The sequence below is a fragment of the Arachis stenosperma genome, chromosome 4 (assembly GCF_014773155.1).
Source record: "Arachis stenosperma cultivar V10309 chromosome 4, arast.V10309.gnm1.PFL2, whole genome shotgun sequence".
NCBI lineage: Eukaryota > Viridiplantae > Streptophyta > Magnoliopsida > Fabales > Fabaceae > Arachis > Arachis stenosperma.
Window position 1 is genome coordinate 132,213,524 of NC_080380.1, and position 22,748 is coordinate 132,236,271.

Sequence of the window (22,748 nt, forward strand, 5' to 3'; positions counted from 1 at the left end):
TAACTATGTGAATATCAGGAATAATAAATATCTTATGTCATAAAATCACTTATCTTAAAAATTAATAAACATCTCATGTCATAAAATCATTCATCCTAAAAATTTAAGCTGATTTTGGAATTCACTAAGAATTGAACCCTTGCTTTTCGGATCTAAAACTCTAATATCATGTCATGTATTCACTCGTCTCAAAAACGTAACTTGACAAGACAATATAATACTAGTGGTCGTATCTCTAATACTTTCTAAACCTCAATTGTATATATTATACGCTTAGGCCATTGACTCCCTATACTTTTTCTATATATGCTTTCAATTGTATTTATTTGCCCATGTATAAAAATCTTATATATATATTCAATATTACAATATTCTATTTCTAGGTAACATTTGAATTTATTCTGAGATACTATTAATATCAAATTGTTTCATGTTATTAATTTAAAAGTATAAGATTTAGTAATTAACGTGAAGCGTTGTTTAAGAGTATGCAGAAACATGTAATTCTATAAAAAAAATTATACTAAAAATGTAAATATTTAAATTAGTTAAATAGATATTAAAATCAATCATTGGGTGAGTTGTTAATTATTGGAGATGCACAGAAAATAATATGAATTCTTCCATGCGAAGATGAACTGGGATACACATTTTAGCGTGGATCTGATTCGTATCATATGATTAAGACCATTGCATTTGCAGCAGACAAATTTGATTTACTGAATTTTATTTATGAGAAGTCACATGATTTAATGAATGATTCAATTATTGGTTTCTTTCACTGTTTTGGATTCTTCCAAGATAATAAAATATTATGTATATAGAATGTTGTCTTTCTAATTGGAGAAGTATTACCGTAAGAAAAGAATGAAATGTAAACAGAGGTGGGTGATCCATGGCTTCACTGACTTAAGATATCTTAAAAGGCAATGATTGCCAAAAGAAGATAGAGAAAACATTGGCGTCGCCCGGACTCGAACCGGAGACCTTCAGTGTGTTAGACTGACGTGATAACCAACTACACCACGACACCATTTGTTGTTATTTAGAAATACTTATAGAATACAAACGAGTATTACAGTGCGTCCATGAATATTGAATGTATCAATGTGGCTTTGGCCTTTGGAACCCTGAAAAAAAAGTGAAAACGGAAAACCCCTAACATCTTAAAACATCTCATTCTGCCGTCGAACTTTGCAGTTGCACCAACACCCCACGCCACTGCCTCACATAAATTAGGGTGCATTTGATTTGTATTTTTATTTCTAATATTCTCTGATTTTATAAAAAAATGTAAAGACAGGAGATAAAATCAAAAAGCAAAATTTTATTGTTTTTATTTTTTCTTTCACAAAATACTGAATACAAAAAACATTGGAAAAATACAAACCTCGCTCTCTCTCCTTTAGTGTATTTGTAATTTTTTAAGCCATGATTTCTAAGCATATTTTATTTACTCTAGTGGGATTGACTGTTTGGAAATTATGCTTTTGTAATTTGCTCATTACGAAGATGTTTATATTGTCATCATAATAAACATTTCTTTAATAATTTTAATTTATGTTGCCTTTGTGTATTTAAAATAAAACAGAAACTACCGTTTGCCTTTGTGTATTTAGGTGTATTATGTTGCTGCTGTATCAAATTTTCAAAGTGTGTTTTTTGAATTAGGGTCTTCGAGGGAAAGAAATAATTATATTGTAATTAATAAAAATATTTGATATTTTTTATTTATACATGTTTAATTATATTTATATTAATAATTATTAAAATAAAAAATATTTACTTTAATATAAACATAAAATTAAAGAAGTTTTATTATGAAAAAATATTAAAATTTTATATACTTATTCAATAATAACTAAATTATAAGTTGTTGATTATAATTTGTTGAAACTTAATTATTTTTAAAAGATTAGTGAAGATATATATATATTTTAAATTTTAATTTTAAGTTTTAGACTATTTTATATTTTTTATTTATATAAAATCGGTTCTATCGGTTTAATTAGTAACTCATCAATTAAATTAATAAATTAATAAATCAATAGTTTAATCGATTCGATTATCAATTCGGTTCTGACAACTATGCCCTTATTACAAGAAACTTGCCCGTGAAGGAGCTTACACAACCTATGGAACAGTTGTGCACGGCCCGTGAAGAACCTCATAAACCCTGCTGGTGGACTCTTTTCCTTCCTCCAATCGCCTGTGAATGAGGAGTGACCTGAAGACTCTTCGAAGGACGACGAATCAGTAGAGAATGCCAGAATGGGAGGAAGGGTGTGAAATGACAGTGAATGAGTGAAAATTTAAAAAATGGGGAAATGATGGAGACTCAAAATCGGAAAAATCGGAATATAGTTTGAGAGAGAGTAAAAATTGCTAAGGTTTCTATCAAATTATCTTGCAGCTTTTCTCATACGGATATGAGGTTTAAAAAATTTGCTCTGCTGTATGCAATATTATTAAGAATACCAGTTAACTATACTTTATTGTTTATAGAAATGAATAAAGAATAACCTTACATGATAATTCGTCATTTTATCCTTTCATTTTAAATCTTAAAAGAACTTTCAAATAGTGTATTAACATGAATCGAAACACTCACAAGCCCTACTCTTTACTTCCAAATATATGGGAATTTTTGTGCATCTTTCATTTAGTTTGTTAATATCTGTTGTCTACTTGAATATGGAAGAAATGTAATAAAGATTATTGGAGACATGTTTGCGGGAGCTCTTGTTCAACGAAATATTAATGATCAATGACATGATGTTTAGGGAATTTGTCTGTAACTTGTACACAAAAACTCAAGTAGGTTGTAGATGTTGCTTCAAATCTTGATTCTTAGCTGCTAAATGCACCATTACTAAGACATACTCCCCCCTCCCCCCCCCCCCCCCCCCCCCCCCCCTTCCCCTCCCCTTTTGTAGTTCTCTTGGCCGGTGATGTTCAATAAGGCAACTCTTTCATCGTGTAACTTCCCATTAATTTGGCATTAGTATTTAGAAGTTTCATAATCTCTTGGAGAAAACTATGAACATAAAGACATTGTAATCCACCTTATTTACATGAGAGCATGAACATCATTCTCTTCAAGTCTTATATATTTATACTTGGTTGATTGATAACTCTTCACAGCACTTAATTTATCAGTTACTGAGGGTGGAAACCAATTTTTTAGTGCTGCTCTAATTCCATTCTTATATTCTAGATTTATGTTATTCATTCGTGTGATTTTCCTCTACACTATAATGATAGTTACGTTAAGCTCATTCTCTATGTTTTAAGAGTTGAAATTCCTGAAACTAGGTTGTAGGAGATTATTCAAATTACTTAAAGCACTAATTGAAACATCAAGAGTTATAGATGTATTCATATAAGAGGTACCTGATCACATTCAAAATGTTATTATCAAATAATTGAGTCTCACAAAAATTCATAGGAAACAAAAAATACCTGATCAAATTCAAAATGTTATTATGCAGTTATTATTATACGACATATGAATTGATGATAAGTTGTATTTATATTATTTCATCTAATAGTCAATCTCAGATGAGTAGAAATAAGCTAATCAAGTATATCAAATAATGAGTAGCCTAAGATGAGTGTAAATCAAAGTAATATGTGAAATTCTAAGACTTAATACACCTTAATCTTAGTTTACAGAATTAAACTTTAAAATCATCAATACCACTAAATTCACATATGCGGTTTAAAATTTACAATAAGAGAATTTAAAGTCCCTAAGTACTAAATAGATATATGTTTATTCCGCAAAGTCTCAAAAAATTCAAACATATACACATATTAAAACCAAATAAAATAATATTTAAATTCCAAGAGAAGCCACCTTAAATTATTTAAATTTCTCATTAGTTTTTTTTAATTCTAAAGCCACTTCATTCGTTTAAAAAAAATTATGATAAATTAACCAATATTTCAGAATTTCAGACAAATTCTGACCAATTGAAAAATAAATTCAAAAGATTGAAAATTGATCAGCTATATTAATTTTAAATTTTTTTAATTCAACAAACTACTGAAATTAAACTATATATAAATAACAAAGACTTTAACTAACCATTATTAGTTCAAAAAATTGTCTTTCTAAATTGCATTTTTCATTCAATATCTGCAGCAACTGCATCCAAATAAATTCATTTAATTTTTGGAGTTAAAAAAAATTTAGATGCATCTTTCATACATGTATATATTCCACACCTTTATACAGGCAACAACTTCTTGTTTCCAAAGGGAGAAGATCTCCTCCTTCTTATCTCTGGCTCGGGCATGAAGTGGCTGCAAAATGAGAGTTAAGTATAGTAAAGTAATGTGTAGCATCTTGTAGAAAAAAATATATCACATTTCATAGGAAAAACAACAAATATATCACATTTTATTATCACTAGCGGCTCAATAGGTACTTTGAGCCGCTTTTTAATTATTGTAAAAAGATTAATTTTTATAATTTTATTTTTAAAATTATAAATTTAATAAAATAATCTAAACATTAAAAATAAAAAATTTAAAAACAAAAATAAAAATTTTATAAATTATTTAACTTTTAAAAGGTATAAAATTTATAAATTTAAATTAAATAAAATATTAAACAAATTTATTATGTTGTTATTATGTGTAATAAAATAAAAATATAAATTTAAAAATATTATTTACAATTAACTATTTAAAAACGTTATTAAGTTTATTTATTTATTTTTAATAGTATTTAATTTAAAATAGAGATAAAAATTTATATTCAAAACACTCTTTATCTTTATGCATAATTCAATTAATAAAAAAATATTTTTTATTTTATATTTAATTTTTTAAACTATCTTTAATTGCATTTTTTTAATTATTAATTTATATTTTTATTATATCGCCTCACTATATCAAACATTATTCTTTTTCTTACTATATATTGTTCTCTATACACATATATGTCATTGTCTCATCTTCACTATTATATTACCTTGTTCTCATTTCTCATTTTTTTATTCTCCTTCCACATTCTCTTCTTCCAATCCTTATTAATTATTAGCAAGTATTATCATCGCAACTTTTACTTTTGTCTATCACTTTGATTTAAAACTATCTAGTGTATTAACTTTTATGAGTTGTTGAAATTTTGCTAAAAGAATTAAGACATAAATCATTTAAAATTTTTTAAAATTATAAAAGATTTTATGTCAGTAATCCTAAAAACCAATATCAAAATATATTATTTTCAACCAAAATAATAAAAATAGTACATAATTGTAAGTTTTTTAACTAATAATTATAAATTTAAGTCGCAGTTTAATATAGTACCTTAGAACAGAAGGTAACCATTACTATCCACATTTAACTATTATTTTATAAGTTTTATATTTTTTATTGTGCACATCAATTAAACTATACTTTATTATTTTATTTTACATGTTTCGAACTAATGTCATCGTATAACAAGGATGAGATTAATTTTCATAATCTAATACGAATCTTCTTATTATTTTGTTCGTCATTTGAATACTATTCATAAAAAAAATTAGTTAAAGTGAAGCACTATATAAAGAGAGATATAAAACTTTTAGATTTATCGTTCTAGTTTGCTTCTTAAACCTCACTTAATATACTCAATTTTAATAGTTTTGATGGTGGTGATTTTTTGTAATTAGTTAAAAAGTTTCAACTTTTTTTTTCTCTCTAACTCTTCATACGATTTTGAACAAATTTAATTTTGTTATTAAATAATTTTTTAAGTTTAAAATATTTTTAACTTCCTATATAATAAGTAACTTTTAATGTATCTTAAAAATTAAAAATTAAAGTTAAATGATATTAATTTTTTTTATTAAGTACACAGATAAACATTAACCCTAAATGATATTAGTTCTTTTATTAAGGGAGAGAAACTCCATAAAAAGGATGATATTAAGTCCCATGTTTTTAGGGTAAAAGACACAAATAAACTAATGGAGGATAGTTATTATATGAATAAGCCAAATTGAAAATTGATTCACGAATGAGCCAAAGCATACTTATATGTAATTTAAACCTATTTGGTTCGAACTCCAATTGCATATAAATCGAACCTATTTGATTCGAACTAGACGCACATAATTAGTTCGAATTACACACGAATTGGGCTATCTCATAATTCGAACCTAATTGGTTTCAATTACTAAGGAATAAGTGTGAATATGTTACGTGCATGGGATTGTAATTGAAATAAAACAAATTTAAAATGTTGTAAAATATGCAAAAAAAAATATTTATTATATAAAGTTTATAAAAAATATCTTTAAAATTAATTCTAAACTTTTTTAAATTATAATTAATGTACTCTTTTAATTTTTAAGATTAATTATATTTTACTTATTATTTATTGTAAAAAAATAATTTTTTTTAATATATTAGTATCTGCTTGGGTTTAATTGTATGCCTCGTTAAAAAATCTTCTCAAATCAAATCCTTTTTATTTTTTTTAATAATTTGATTACAAATTTTTTAAGAAAAAAATACTTTATATCTTTAATTGTCTTAGTTTTTTAATCTTAAATTTTATTTCGTTTCAATTTACTTTTATATTTTATTTTGTGTTAATTTTATCCTTACTTCAATTTAATTAAAGAACATTAAATCCTAATAAAATAAAATTAAAATTAAATAAAGTTAAATAAAATAAAATTTAAAAATAAAATTAAAATAATATTCAAATTGTATATATAAAGTGTATTTTTAATTTAATTCCAATATTTAACTATATAATCTCTAAAAACAGCGGTGAACTAAAGAAATATACACGTAAAAGATAAAAATCAAATTTTTTATTGACATTAAAAAATGTTTGTAATAAATTATATATTCATTGAAATGGAACAAATTTAAAATGGTGTAATATATACGAAACAATTATTTATTATATAAAGTTTATAAAAAATATCTTTAAGACCAATTCTAAACTTCTCTAAATTATAGTTAGTGTACTCTGCTGATTTCTAATATTACTTGTACTTTACTTATCACTTTATTGTAATAAAAAATTAGACCTTTTTTTTAAATATATTAGTCTCTGTTTAGTTTTAATTTTCTGCGTTGTTAAAAAATGTTTCTAAAATCAAATCTTTTTTAATAATTGCGTTTTTTTTTGTTGGTGACTTAATAATTGCGTTTTGATGTTATTTAATTTTCACATCATGTCTTGCTTAATTTAATTCATAGACTAATTTATTTCCATATGTGTTCAACAGACATCTTCTTTAAAACTCCTTAAACTAAACATATTCATCAATTACAATCCCATGCACGTAACATATTCACACTTATTCCTTAGTAATTCGAACCAATTATGTTCGAATTATGAGATAGCCCAATTCGGGTATAATTCGAACCAATTAGATTCGAATTATGTGTGTCTAGTTCGAACTAAATAGGTTCGATTTATATGCAATTGGAGTTCGAACCAAATAAGTTCGAATTACATATAAGTATGCTTTGACTCATTCGTGAATCAATCTTCAATTTGGCTTATTCATGTAACAACTATCTTCCATTGGTTTATTTGTGTTTTTTACCCATGTTCTTATGTATAAGAGCATGTACCATTTATTATATTATATATCATCTTTGTACTATATAACAAAAGGTGAAAATCCATAAAGCCAATTCAAAGAGTTGACCACGACTTTAGTTTTCAATTTTTTTTTACTATATTTATCCTCTAGTAAACCATTTCATAAAACAAATTATAAGGACCAAATAGTCATAAAATTTATTTTGAAAAATCTAATAACCTCCCACTAAAATAAAAACAGTTTTATTACTCCTATAACTATGATAACACATCTCCTAACAAAAAAAAATACAAAGTGTATGCAATCCTTTTGTTGCCCTTATACTCTCAACAGTAGTTTGATTTCACTCTAATTATTCTATTAAAGTTTTGTTTTTAATTTTTTTGAAAAATCTACTAATTTTATTTTTTATGCACATTTTTATGTGTTTCTCTTACTATTGTCCTTTTTCTTTTTTCTTAACACCTTCAATTGCATTGCCTCCAGCGTCTTTCATTGCCTTCCTTCACTGCCGTTGTAAATTTTGTCTTTTTCTTTTATCATGTAAATTTTTTTTATCTTATCAATTTGATGTCGAAAGAATTTTTTTAATTAATTTTTTTATAATTTTTTTATCTAATTAAATAATCTTTTATTTAATATGTCAAGAATTAAACTTAACTTCTTTTATAATGAGTAGTTTTTAAATCATCTAATTTATAAAAAAATCACATTTTTTTATCTATTTTAAAAATAAAAAAATTAAAATTAATATTAGTGTTTTTAGACCAACAGAATCAAAATAAAATACAAGAATAATTTTTGAATAAAAATAAAAACACAAAATTTTAAATTCTAAAATATAAAATAATTATAAAATAAAAAATTTACTTAAACATAATTTTTGTAAAATACTTTATGAATTGACATAAATATAAAATAAACTTTGAAAGTATGATGTGAGCACTATTGCTGTCTACCACCACAAAAAAAAATGATATATAAATACACAAATTTTTTTTCTTTAAAAAAAATTCAATAAATACATACCCAATACTTTTCACTAAAAATAGTTATTTAAGTTCAAATCCATTCTTTCAAATTATTGATAACATTCAAACTGAATATACTTTAAAGTTTTATGTCTCTTCCAATATTGAGAGGTTTCGCATCCATGGTTAGGAACAAACAAAAAAATTAAAATTTACATGACCTAAGAGATAGAAGAAGACAGAAAAAAAAATTATGTAGATATTGACAAAATTAATACTTATGTATTAATTACAGTAAAAAATCTGACTTTGATAATTATATTTTGTAAATATGAGGCTAATAGAATTATCTAAAAGATAAAAGACAGTACTTAGTGGAATGAAGAAAAGTTAATGGTAATCACATTTTATACCAGTTTTATTAATAAGGTTAAAATGAGAATACGAAAATTGAACACCATTCTCTATATATTCTCTTTATATATCACGTAAAAAATAGTTCTGTCTTTTGTTTTTATTAATTTAATGTAAAAAAAAATTTATGTTATCAATTTGATGTAAAACAAAAATATTTTTTATCTGATATGTGTTCTTTAATTTTTTTATAATTTTTTTATCTAATTAAACAATTTTTTATCTAACATGTCAAGAATTAAACTTAACTTCTTTTATAATGAGTAGTTTTTGAATCATCTAATTTATAAAAAAAATTAAATCTTTTTATCTATTCTAAAAATTAAAAAATTAAAATTAATATTAGTAACAGAATTAAAATTAAATAGAAAAATAATTCTTGAATAAAAATAAAATTACAAAATTTTAAATTTCAAAATATAAAATAATTATCAAAAAAAATTTACTTAAACATAATTTTTTTAAAATACTTTATAAATTGACATAAATATAAAATGAGCTTTGAAATTATGATGTAAGCATTACTACTGTACACCACCACAAAAATAAAAGATGACATATAAATACAATTTTTTTTTTAAATTCAATAAATATATACCCAATGCTTTTCATTAAAAATAGTTATTTAAATTTAAATTTATTCTCTCAAATTGTTGATATTATTCAAAGTGAATATATTTCAAAGTTTTATGACCACCTCCAATAATAGGCATGGACTTTCTCTTTCAATATTAAAAAGGTTTTGTATCCATATTTAGAACAAAAAAAATTAAAATTTATCTAACTCAAGAGATAGAAGAAGACAAAAAAAAATTATGTAAATATTGACACAATTAATACTTATATATTAATTACAGTAAAAGATCTAACTTTAATAATTATATTCTGTAAATATGAAGTTAATAGAATTATCTAAAAGATAAGAGAAAGTACTTTGTAGTAGAACGAAAAAGAGAATACCATAAGCAAAAATTGTGCGTAAAATAAGAAAATAACAGTAATATAAATGAAGAAAAGTTAACTATAATTACATTTTATACTAATTTTTAAAATGCAATTACGTCAATTATTATTTATTAATAAAATTAAAATAAAAATACAAAAATTAGACATTATTCTCTCTATATTCTGTTTATATATTGTTATGGATAATTTCAAAGTCCTGCACATGATTGTGAGTACATCATTGCTTTGAAAATTTATGAGTCTAAAATACTATTTTAAAGTTGTGCCTATATAGCACGTTTGAACATAGAAGTAAAAATATTACATGCATTCAAAGAAAGAAAAAGCATTATTACTATCACAGAAATGAAGAGAGCACTTTTTATTTAGAAAAGAAGAGAAAATTTTTGACATGTATAAAAGTATATTTTTGGAGTTTATTGAATGATAAAAAATGTCAACAATTGATATTTTAATAAAAAAAATGCATTACACTTAAAAAAATGTCAAAACCCAAAAAAAGTCTCAGTAGAAATAATATACACCTTTCTCAAACTACTACTAACCCATTAAATATAAAGTCCTAAGAAAAATCATAAAAACAAAAGCATTTTTGTCTAATCAATAGATATTGAGAAACAAATATTAATACTCTTTGGTAATTGCAAAAACTTTACAGAGTAATAACTAATAAGTTAAGCTTCAAAACCCGTTTTGAAAATAAAGTAGATTTTTTTTTTCTCAATAAAATTCACTTAAATGAAGTCAGAACACATTAACATATGAAAACAAAATAATTATTTTATAAAAGATCATATTATTTGTTTGATTTTCTCAATAAAATTTATACTTGTGCTTCTATTTCATATTTTTAATCGAAAAAATAGCAAAAAATCAATTAAAAAATAAATTTATCAACAAAGATAGTAACTATTACTACAAAATTGAAGATTGAATGAAGGAAAGCTTTATAGTCCTAGTAGTTTCTTCATTTCATATCTGAAAATTGGGTTTTTCATTTCTTTCTACAATTTTAGGACGTACATCACAGCAAAAAATAGTTAATTATACTTAATTGGTTATTTTTGGTTAAATTTATACATATAATATAATAACAGTGTAAGTGTAACACATCATCATGCCTTCAGTGTGTCAAAAAGCAAAAGAAGAAAGACATTGGCGTCGCCCGGACTCGAACCGGAGACCTTCAGTGTGTTAGACTGACGTGATAACCAACTACACCACGACACCACTTGATACCCTTTGTAAATACTTGAAAATATATAAACAAATATTAAATGCATCCATGAATTCAATTTTTGGAACCCCTGAAAAGTGAAAATGGAAAACCCCTAAAATAACATCTCATTCTGCCGTCGCACATTGCAGTTGCGCCAACACCTCACGCCACTGCCTCACACAACTAAGGTCTCTCTCTCTCGTTGGGCTTTAGTGTATCTGTAATTTTTGAAGCCATGATTTCTAAGCATATTTTATAGAGTATTTACTGGGATTGACCGTTTGGAAATCATGCTTTTGTAATTTTCTCATTACGAACATGTTTATATTGTGATTGTCATCATAATAAACATATTAACCTTCTTTAATAATTTTAATTTATGAAAGAAAAATAAGCAGACAAAAAATAGATTAGAAATTACCGTTTGCCTTTGTGTTTGATGGAAACAGAATCAAATTCATGATATTCCCCCCAAAATACTCAGATTTGATGTGGTATCTTGTGGAACTCATTATCTACTGTACATTGATTTCATAGGAAATTATTGTATTTGAAGGTATTATGTTGCTGCTGTATCAAATTTCCAAAGTGTGCTTCTTGAGTTAGGGTCTTTGAGGGAAAGAAAGGATCTGAAGATAAAATAGACTTTACCAAATGGGTGCATTATTAATTATTTCACCTCTCAATCATATAATTACAATCTTCTTTTTGGATTATCATTCACATAGTAGCTGTAAAAGATAGTTGTTTTTTATTTACGTGACGAGATATAATTAAATGCAAGTGTGAATCTGTTTTATATTTCATTAAAATCAACTTCTTATTTTTAATTGTTGAAGAGAAGGGAAAAAAACTGAATTAAATGGTTTCGTTGTGTTTAGAGTAAGGAATGGGGGACAAGAAGAAGAAGGCTCAAATGTTTGTAAAACTAGTGTCTGCTGCTGGGACTGGATTTTTCTATGTTAAGAGGAAGCCAAGGCAGTTCACAGAGAAGCTCGAGTTTCGCAAATACGATCCAAGGGTTAACCGCCATGTTCTCTTTACAGAGGCTAAGATGAAGTGATACACCACCTTTCAGTTTCATTTCGATGATCATGGCTCCATTCTTGTAGCTGGAACAATTTAGTACTGTTTTCTTTGAAACAGTGACTTTGAATCATGCCAATCTGTGTGTTTTACTTCTCTGCCTTGTGTACATTTTCCTTGACTTTTTGAAGGTCTAGGATTTGGTATTATCTTCTAGTTTGATGTTTCAATCTTGTTCAATGGTGATGGATTTATTCTCCCATTTTCTTTAAGAAGACAAACATGTAAAATCAGAGAATCTAGTGCTACTTCTATGCAGTTCTTGTGGATTTTGAACACAAATAGCACTGAGTATACTGTGCAAAGAAAATGAATGATTTGCTTACCGGAATAGTTAAATTTTCTTACTGAATCCGTTAATAACTGTAACGGTGTACTTAATAGTTAATACTTACCTATCAGCATATTCAAGTTAACTGTGTCTGCTTTACATTTGTTTTAGGTTACTGTGGTACTTTGTGCCAAAATTGTTTTCTTTGTCCTTGATAGTCCAATATTGTGATTGCAAATTTCAATTTAGTGTTGACGCTAATCACTATTGTGTTAAAAGTGATGTTGTTCCGAAGTATCTAAACATGATTAAAATGTGTAATTTTCATTTAAAAAAAAAAACTAGTAGGGGTGCCTAGTATTGAATTGAGTTAGAGTAATAGAATGGAATTTTTAGTCAAATTTGTGTTTCACAAATTTTAATTATCAAATTACTTCTATTTTTTATGTTAGACATTATTTTTTACGTCAAGTTTCTTTTATTACATGTTCACAAATTTAATCAAATGCTCCTCTAAACAAGTAAGTTTTGTCAAGTTGTAACAGAAGACTTAGAACAAGAAAATTGATTTGGTTAATAAAATAAATAGTGATGCCTTATTTGGTAATTAAAATTGATAGAAAATTAAAATGCCCAAACAAAATTCATTAGAGTGATTTGGCGTATTACTCGAGTTTATTTATCAAGTACTAGATAAATAAGATGAGTATTAATTGGTAAACAATAAATAAAGTGCAATGTTGTGCATAAACAGACAAAATATAACACATTAATAATCGTTAACCTTGGCATGATAAATAGTTGACTTGGTGTATCCATTCTTCATCTTATCTGTCAGTATAAAATATTTTCTTCTTATTTTCCCCACAAATAATACGATCACAAGAAAGGAATACATAACCTTTTAAAAACATGTACAATTGTACATACACGGTTGAGGACGGATGAAAAATAAACTTAAAAACAATTGAACACGTTATTTATATTAAAATTGAAAAACTTCAAACAGGAAGTCAGGATGGCCGAGTGGTCTAAGGCGCCAGACTCAAGTTCTGGTCTTCGAAAGAGGGCGTGGGTTCAAATCCCACTTCTGACATATTTTAACATCTCAATTTTTTTACTTTATGGATATATTGGGCTTAAACTTATCCATTTTTAAGTTATACTCTACGATCTGTTGAATTGGACTTAATTTTAGCCCAGATTTGCACAGAGAAAGCAATAGGATGTCGTTGAAAAGACCCACAAAATCCCCGACCGAAAAAAAAAAAAGACCAAAAAATAAGAGTCAACGTGTTATTGTTCCGTCCAAAACTATTAAAAGAGACTTCTGTCTAAATACATATATTATTAGTATTTAGTAATTAGTAATATTGCTAATAGATGTTTCTCAACAACGTAAAATGGTAGCTGAGTTTTTAGCAAGGTAGCTGCCAATATAGAATCAGGAGATCGAAACCTTGCTAGAAACATTAATGGTTAATCTAATCCACCTTGTATATGGGATATGCTGGCAGGTCTGAGCTAGAAGAATTACCTATACTAAAAGTTATAAAATAATTATTGTACGTCGATTAAAAAAAATGCTCAAAGGACAAATGGAATTTAGAAATCACACTTTAATCACATCTTTTAACACATAAATATTTATGAACAATTTTGTTAAATGGACACTTGCTCCTTGAAAAAAGAATGGGAAAAAAGCACATGCTAAAGATAAAGAATCAACGAGTATTAAAGTTATTTATTGCCATAAGAAAATACACTTAATATACTTTGGCTTGGTTTACAATAAAATCAACTATAATAATTTCAAAGTTCATATGCTCGGATGGGCAACCTTGGAGCCCTAAAAACCAAATTTATTGTCCTTAGAAAGATGTACAAATTGTACAAATGTACAAATGAAGCTTGAAATAATAATGGTATCTATTCCATTTTAGGGTAGCCATTTTATAAAATTAGCAGCACCCTGATTTGATCAATGATTTTAGCTACCAACCATGATAATTGATATCCTTGTCATGTTTGTTTCCGTTAAAGTATAGAGGTTTATATGCACATTCATGCATGATGATGCACCAGAGGATGAATAAAAGCAAGTTCAATTAGAGCCAAACTCCTCATTCCAGCGCTCCAGCTCTTCCCACTTGCTTTTCTTTAAGCTTGGTCTGATGACCGTCATTGCCTTCTTGAAATCATTGTAAGTTAATCCTCTTACCTGGTAAAGCCAAAAAACATCATTACACAACTTATTGAGGATTTTTACTTAGTTTATAATGATAAGAACTTCTAACTAGCATGCCTGATTTGCATTAACAGTAAGAATGTTAGATCCCAGCTCTCTAATTGGCATCATTGCAGCCTCTTCACACAATGCTTGAAGATCACTTCCAGAATAACCTGAAAAGTAAAATTAACAAGCATTGGCGTCATTCTTTTTCTCCAAAACAAGAAGGAAAAAAGGGAAAAAAAGAAAAAAGAAGAGAGAATCCCTGAGAATATCTTTCCATTCTAATAGATTTTCCGCATCATGTAAGGAGGTTATGTCTTTTTATTGATTGGGGGTAACTCTGATTAAATCAATAGTTCAAAGAATAAATACCTTCTGTCTCTTTGACAAGTTTTTCCAGATCTCTACCTGTAAAATATAAATCCTAAATATGTTAGAATAGAGCAAGTAATAGAATAATACAAGCAATATACAAGTTATTTGATGAAAAATGTCAACAAAGTCATTTAAATCTACAAAAAGACAAGGAATGATACAACCCCAGCATATTATTGAACAAGAGAAAACATATGCAGTTGCACCATAGATATACAAATCAAAAGGATTTGCATTGGCAGGGAAACAACAAGGAAAGCACATAGCTTACTCGGTAACGAGAATGCTTGACCCTTGAGTTTGTGTTTTAGCAGAAGTCTCCGAACATTTTCATCAGGTAAAGGCACATAGATTCTCTTTACCTGGTCAAATTTCACAGGAAATCAAAAAAGGAGTTTGCAAAGCAGCCGCCAAAAATGTACTTCAAAGACAATGGCAATCACCCAAATGAGACCTAACACAAAAAGAAAGAGAAAAGAGAGAGAGAGAGAGAGAGAGAGAGAGAGAGAGAGAAAGAAAAAGAAATAAAGAAAAATCAAGTCATTCTCACCAGCCTCCTAAGAACTGCATCATCCAATTCCTGTGGCTTGTTGGTTGCACCTATATTTAGAACGGAAAGAAAATTTATATTACTTGACTGGGACCATAGATGTACCATCAGGAAGCCATTTATCTTTAGGACAATTCTATGATGGAGAGGTTTTTGTGTGGAGAGAATGAAGAGGAGTGTATAATCTATTTGAAAAAATTAATGATGCACCTTATCTTTAATCTAGCTCGCATGATGTAATCTAGCAAAGTTACCTGTCCTAAACAAAAGTATCTGAAAAATTTTAGTATGGCTGAAGTTCAGGCTTATATCTGTATGATAATAAGACCATATTCTTAATGTTTGCCTTCTTCACCTAATAGTCTATGCTTTAGGATAGTTGGTTTAGGACACAATGTCAAAGACTATATAACCGAGTAGTTTAGACTTTAGAGTTTGATCCTCGTGACTTCTATACCTTCAAATAAAAATATTGATTTAAGCATAATTAATTAACAGCATATTCGATCTAAAATCCAAATCATGCTCAACTTATTCCAAGAAAGAGAACGATCAAGTAATATGGATGGAGTACTTACCAATTACAATCACAATATCATTACTATTGGAGGTCACCCCATCAAACTGGATAAGAAATTCAGATTTTAACCGTCTGCTCGCATCATTCTCATTTTCCGTTCTTGTTGACATTATACTATCAATCTGTAACCAGAAGGAGAAGAAGAGGTAGAAAGTAAATATTTTTTGGACAATCAATCATAATGCATGTCGAGTGATGCAGGCCATACAGAATATGCTTTGAATCCAGATAGGCTAATGTGATAAAGAAATGATCTCCACCACAAATGATTTCTGAGTAGATAGGTTAAAAGCATGGTCAAAATAGATTTCAAGTCAATAACCTACTTTAATTGGAATACAAATCAATTAGTTATGATCTGAAATCAACCAAGCCTGATGCAAAAGTTTCTTCAAAAATGGAATACATTAGATCAAAAAGCTACTAAAAATGTTTCACAAAGAATTATTATGAAATAGTCAATTGCTTCTAAAGCAATGATAGTTGCATTGTGATTGCCTCTATACATGTTCTTTTGTACCATTTTTTACCCTTCTCTCTTAATTTATTTTTCTATTGAAAAAGAGAAGGGTGGATTGAAGAAGAGTAATTATAAGTGTGTGTGTGTGTGTGTGTGTGAGAGAGAGAGAGAGAGAGAGACCTCATCAATAAAAATCACAGATGGCTGTCTGGATATAGCAACTGAAAATAGTGTCCGGACAAGCTTTTCAGCCTCACCCACCTAGAGTACAAGCCAAGTTAAATTTCTTAATTCTTAACATGCATGCAAACATTTAATGAGAACCAAAACTAAACACAAACAAATTAAGCTACATAAAGAAATGTACCCATTTAGATGTCAATGATGCGGAAGACACATTGAAAAATGTTGCATCTGATTCTGAAGCTACAGCTTTGGCAAGCATGGTCTTTCCATTACCAGGTGGACCGAAGAGTAGCAAACCTAGAACAACAAGGTTTATCATTTCTCAACTTTGGCATATTTATTCTACAACTTTTACCATCATCCATCATTTAGAGAACCAGATCTCATCATGTTCTACAACCTTACCTCTGGCCGGCCTTCGAAGACCAGTGAATAAGTCTCTCCTCTTAGTTGGCAAAATAACCATCTCCATTAAAGCTTGCTTTGCCTTCTCAAGCCCCGCTGCATTTTCATGCTAAAAATTAAACAGTTGATATCAAATAAAATGGAGATAAGCATAAATAAATGGATTCTTACCGACATCATCCCATCTAACAGAAGGACTTCTGTCTACTATTGCAGTGTTAATCATTTCAACCAATTTTGTATCATAATTTACACCAGCTTGACTAGAATTTGAGCTTCCAACTTTATTCACCTGCCCTGTTGGTTGAGAATACCTGTGTACCATATTTTTTCTACCATTTGATGGCTTAAGTGGAACTGCAGCAGTTTGTGCAACGTTTGAGGTGCTCTGCGAACAATTTTTGGGATAAGAAAAACGACATGTAACTGGTTCATTACAATCATAAAATTAGTACCCTATCTCCAATATTCAGTCATAAGAGAACATTTCATGGTTAATTTAACAAGCATGCTGAAAAGTCCCAACACAAGGTATTTCCCGTTATGATATTTGGAAGAACTCATTTGTCAACTAAACAATGTTTAGGTTTTATAATCAGAAAATAAACAAGTATTATGCTAACGTCAGCTTCTGTTTAAGCAGCTTATAGTTGCATTTAGCAAAAATTTTCAAAACAGAAAGATCTGTACTTCTAGTTTAGCTAGATCACGGCATACCTGATTGGCATATGAGCTCCCTGAAATGATAAAGAAGGAAATAAGGGACGTGGAGGATAATGCGAAACAGTAAGCAAACGTGAAAAACTCGTATTTTGGAATGGGAAAAAAGCAAAAAATAAACCAGTTGCTCAATACAAACCTGCTCGTCTACTTAGAGCCTGTAATCTCTCAGAGACTTGGCCCTGCCATTTCGATATCTTCTGACGATAAGATTGCACCTTTGCTTGTTCACTGTTGAAAAAACCATAGCTTTTCATTAATAATTAAACAACAAAAACATCAGAGAATATGAAACCTGCTTTGCCATTAAATTGTAAGTTCACCACAAAGGGCAGTGATCACTGATTAAGGAATTATAAAAGGAGGCTTTGCATTGAAATATTATTAATTTAACTTTTCAATGTATTCATTTATTTGTTTGTTTTACAAAGAACTTTAATATGTATTAACTAATAAATGAATCAAAACCCTAATCAATATTTTTCATGCTTCCTTAACTAGCACTACTGGTTATCAAATCCTCAACTTACCAAGTATATAGAAAAAATTAAGTGATGAGCTACATAGGAGCTGCCATAAGCTAAAAAGAAAAAAAAAATGCAGTTGACACAGGATTTAATCATAAAAATTGCACTCTTTTACGATTACACTATTGAAAACCCTAGAAAAATCCCTAAGAGGCAATATTTGAAGAAAATGAAGAGTTGAGGAAAATATTGGGAACCTGGAAGTGATGAAGGAAGGGACAGGGGTAGAATGGGCTTCAAGGAGGATCCTCTGAGCGTTCTTGTAGTGAAGAATAGCGTCGTCGACCAAACCCCACTCTTCGGCCCGAACGGCCTTTGCGATCTCCTGCGTCGCCAAATCGTAGTAACCTTTGAGCTTGAAAGCCACGCGCTCGTTCGAAACCGAAGAAGGAGAAGAAGCAGCTTCCATTGGCGTCGAATTAAGGTGAGATTGAGAAGAGGAAGAAGAAGAAGAAGAAGAAGAAGGATCAGAAGAGAAGACGGAGTTAAAGGAATCGATGATCCCCTGAAGGAAGCTCATGCTGCTAATTGCTAAACGCGATTTTCATGATAAAAGCGATCATTTTTGGTGCGAAGCTGAATTAAGATTTCAGTATTGCTAGGAGTAGTATATTTTATAATTATTAGTTAGTTATTATTAATATTTTTAATAGTATAAAATTATATTTAATATTATAAGATTATATATTTTTTATAATTAAATATTAGTTAAATTTTAGTAAAAATATTGATTCTTGAAATTTTTTTAAGATATTAAATTTTGTCAATTTATGTTTTTGATAATTTTTTATAGAATAAAATATTAAATTAATCTCTCATATTTAGATATAATTTTATTTTGGTTTCTAAAATTTTAATTATTTTATATTCGTTTAAAAAAATTTTAATTAGCTTCAATCAAGTTTTACCGTTAAATCATGGTGAAATAAGTAACCATATATTCTACATGGCTAACCTAACACATATGATAGACTTTACTGTTAGAAACAAGAAACTTTTAATGTTGTTCATGTTCTTGTCTTTTGAACTACTAAAAATAGCTTTTTCATCGTCTTCTCAGAAATTCGCGTAGCAGCAGCAAAACTCGCAAAAAAAAGAGCATGCGCTTTTGTAGGGAGAAACCAGTGCTGTGGACATCCTCTACGGTAAAGAATCCTGGAAGAAGATTCTAGAGATGCGTCAACTATCAGGTAAGTATCTTATTTTTAGTCTCCTCTTTCGATTGATCAATGGTTACTAAGTGTATAAAATTTTTAAACGGTTGGGTATCCTATTTTTAGTTTTGCTTGGATAGAGAGTGAACGACAATACCCACAAATTTAAAGACGGAAGAAGAAAGCAAGTACGTTGAAGAAAATTTTGCACAAGGCTAAAAGAAAATTCACAGTGACACTTACGGAGTTCTTATATAGATAATGGTTGAGTTGTTGCTATATGATTGATATAATTATGCAAGACATATGAGCTATCATATGTTAGAATTGCTACTTGGATTAAAGTTGTGATTTAGAGTGTTAACAATTATGTGTATCCATTTTGCTGAATTTGTCCCTCTTTTGATATGAATGTGTAAATATATATACGGTAAACATGGTTAACTATTGATTAAAATGAAAAAAATGAGTTCTTAAAAATTGACATACATTTTTGACACTCTAACATTTTAAATTACTTTGTCAACCAATAACAAGAAGCAACTCACATAATAATACTCTTGAAAATAACTATAATCATTTATACGAGAAGTCTTAAAGTAGCTTCTCTAAAGCATTATAGTATCAAAAGAAGTCCTAATATAACGATCTAAACATAATAATATAATCAAAATAGAAGTCTTAAAGTAGCTTCTCTCAGGTGGTCATTGCCACTTTCATTACAAAATATTCATAGAATATAGTACTATAAAATCATCCCAATACTTTTCAAGCCTTAGGTAGTATTTTAGTCATGTATTTCAAGGTTTTTCTAGATGGGCTATGATGTGTTATTGTGGATGGTTGGAGTTGACTATTGCTACTGGGGCACTTAGCTCTCTTGGAGGAGGTATGTAACTGTTAGATTCCTACCTCTTGTGCATTGTTCTTTTTTTTTTGGCTGAATTCTTGTTTCTGTCTTTGATCCTGCTTTGATGCGATTTGCAACCCTAGTTGTGCCAATACTAGTCTTAGTTGTGCCAGCATTCTTCTTGAAAGGTTGAGCTGCATTTTTCTACCACTAATAACACAAAACAAAGATCTCAATAATTGACTTTAATCCAATACATAGACTAAATTAGTTCCAATCCATACCATTAGTTTCAATTGTACCTTGTCTGTCGAGGCCTCTACTTTTCACTTTCTAGGGCAGGTTCTATTGTTATGAACAAACACAAAATAGTATGAGCATTTTTGTTGTTGTCTTTTCCTGAATAATTTTGACAGTGGTCCAATATTTCTTGGCTTATCACTAGTCTTGTTCCTGCTCAATTTAGGGCGTCCTATTGGTTTTCTAAAGACTCGTGGAAACACATCATCATTCTGAGTCTACTTCTACAAATTTGATTCATTAACAAAGTAGATTACATATTGATAGCAGTCCACATAGGTCTCTTTCTTATAGTAATTATTCACATAATTCTTGACATCTAAACATATTTTTCTAATGCAACTCATGACATACTCACAAGAATAACCTGTTAGCTGGTGGGGTATTTTATAACCACAGACTATCCGGCAAGCGCACCGGGTCGTACCAAGTAATATCTTACATGAGTAAGGGTCGATCCCACGAGGATTGATGGATTAAGCAACAATAGTGTTTGATAGGCTTAGTTAGACAAACAGAAAATAGTGTTTGGAAGTTCAAAAGCATTAACAGTAAAATTAGAATATTAAAGATAGGCAGATAAATAAGTTGGGAATAAAATATTGAGAAGGCGGTTAAGGCTTCAGAGTTATCTATTTTTCTGGATTTACTTTTCTTACTAACTATTTTAATTATGTAGGATTTAATTTATGGTAAATTATATGTGACTAGACCCTAATTCCTTAGACCTTTCTAGTCTCCTCTAAAATTCATTAACTGCCAATTCCTTGGTCAATTAATTCCAATTAGAAGCTACATGATCAAATTCTAGTTTATATGCCACAAAAACTCTAATTACCCAAAAATAAAAGGATTATATGTCACGTATCCCGTTAAATCCAGAAAATTAAAATTTAGGAGAATATGTTTTCAAGCTGTTGTTCAAGTAAAGAGCTTTTCCAAGTTTTACAGGAACTCAAATGGAAAGAGGGTCATACTTCCGTTCCACCCAAATTCATAAAATAAAGAGCAAAAACAATTCTTAAATTATAAATCCATACATAAATTAAAATAGAAAAAGCAATAAAATCAATCCATACAAATAGACAGAGCTCCTAACCTTAACAATGGAGGATTAGTTGCTCATTGTTCAGAGTAGAATGTTATAGAATACGGAATGTAAATTTTGGAATAGAATGGGACCATGTTCCCTAATGGAATCCCCTTTTTATAACTAATCCTAATTAATTTAAAATCTAATTATCTAAAATTAAAAATAATATCTTTTCCTAAAAATAATATTTGAATTTAAATTTGAATTTAATTGACAAGTCTTCAGTTGATGAGTGGGGACCACATGTTTTGTCCATTCTGCAGCTTCTAATCTGTGTTTTCTGGGCTGAAAACTAAGTTAAAACAGCCCAGAAATCGCCCCCAACGTTTTTTCTGCGTTTTCTGCACGTGGCGTATGTCACGCGTACGCGTCAGTCACGCGTACGCGTCGATGGTCTTTTTCGCGAGTCACGCGGATGCGTCAGTCACGCGCATGCGTCGCCATGAAAACTCCAAATCACGCGTACGCGTCAGTCACGCGTACGCGTCGCTCCTCGCTGCCATCTCCTTTTGTTCTTGTGCTGCAGAAACTCCATCAAATCCAGTCGAATGCTACCTAAAATAAACAAAATTGCAAAAGACTCAAAGTAGCATCCATATTGGCTAAAAGATAATTAATTCTTTATTAAACTCAACAAATTAGATGCAAATTCACTAGAAAAAGATAGGAAAGATGCTCACACATCATTAGCTTAAACTTCCTATAAGAGCACTCATGATTCTTTAAGTTCACAATAAATTTGTCCCTATTACCTTGTGGGTTGTATACTTCATACTTGTCCCTTTTAGCATAGATGGTTACACACTCCTTAAAAGCATTTTTG

At 28.7% G+C, this 22,748-nt stretch overlaps 2 protein-coding genes and 3 non-coding genes across 6 annotated transcripts; 2 read left to right on the forward strand and 3 right to left on the reverse strand.

The window, feature by feature from the left end:
• Nucleotides 1-959: 959 nt before the first annotated feature.
• Nucleotides 960-1,033, reverse strand: TRNAV-AAC (transfer RNA valine (anticodon AAC)). The gene has a single exon. It is a non-coding gene; the product is annotated as a tRNA-Val (tRNA).
• Nucleotides 1,034-11,072: 10,039 nt separating this feature from the next.
• Nucleotides 11,073-11,146, reverse strand: TRNAV-AAC (transfer RNA valine (anticodon AAC)). Its single transcript has one exon. It is a non-coding gene; the product is annotated as a tRNA-Val (tRNA).
• Nucleotides 11,147-12,020: 874 nt separating this feature from the next.
• Nucleotides 12,021-12,637, forward strand: LOC130976672 (uncharacterized). The gene has a single exon (XM_057901584.1). The coding sequence runs from the start codon at nucleotides 12,025-12,027 to the stop codon at nucleotides 12,196-12,198; it is 174 nt and encodes a 57-aa protein (XP_057757567.1). The 5' UTR covers nucleotides 12,021-12,024; the 3' UTR covers nucleotides 12,199-12,637.
• Nucleotides 12,638-13,504: 867 nt separating this feature from the next.
• TRNAL-CAA (transfer RNA leucine (anticodon CAA)) lies at nucleotides 13,505-13,588 on the forward strand. Its single transcript has one exon. It is a non-coding gene; the product is annotated as a tRNA-Leu (tRNA).
• A 615-nt stretch (nucleotides 13,589-14,203) lies between these two features.
• LOC130973060 (uncharacterized) lies at nucleotides 14,204-19,105 on the reverse strand. 2 transcript variants are annotated; one of them, XM_057897435.1, is made up of 13 exons: nucleotides 18,726-19,105; nucleotides 18,141-18,232; nucleotides 17,999-18,018; nucleotides 17,453-17,669; nucleotides 17,282-17,377; nucleotides 17,058-17,173; nucleotides 16,871-16,951; nucleotides 16,229-16,352; nucleotides 15,651-15,700; nucleotides 15,372-15,462; nucleotides 15,098-15,133; nucleotides 14,798-14,895; nucleotides 14,204-14,713 (listed from the first exon to the last, which is right to left on the reverse strand). In XM_057897435.1, exons 1-13 carry the CDS (start codon nucleotides 19,046-19,048, stop codon nucleotides 14,597-14,599), a joined length of 1,461 nt encoding a protein of 486 aa, XP_057753418.1. In that variant the 5' UTR covers nucleotides 19,049-19,105; the 3' UTR covers nucleotides 14,204-14,596. The 2 variants fall into 2 exon arrangements, with proteins under 2 accessions (XP_057753418.1, XP_057753417.1); XM_057897434.1 differs by having other exon boundaries at nucleotides 17,972-18,018.
• Between the last annotated feature and the right edge of the window lie 3,643 nt (nucleotides 19,106-22,748).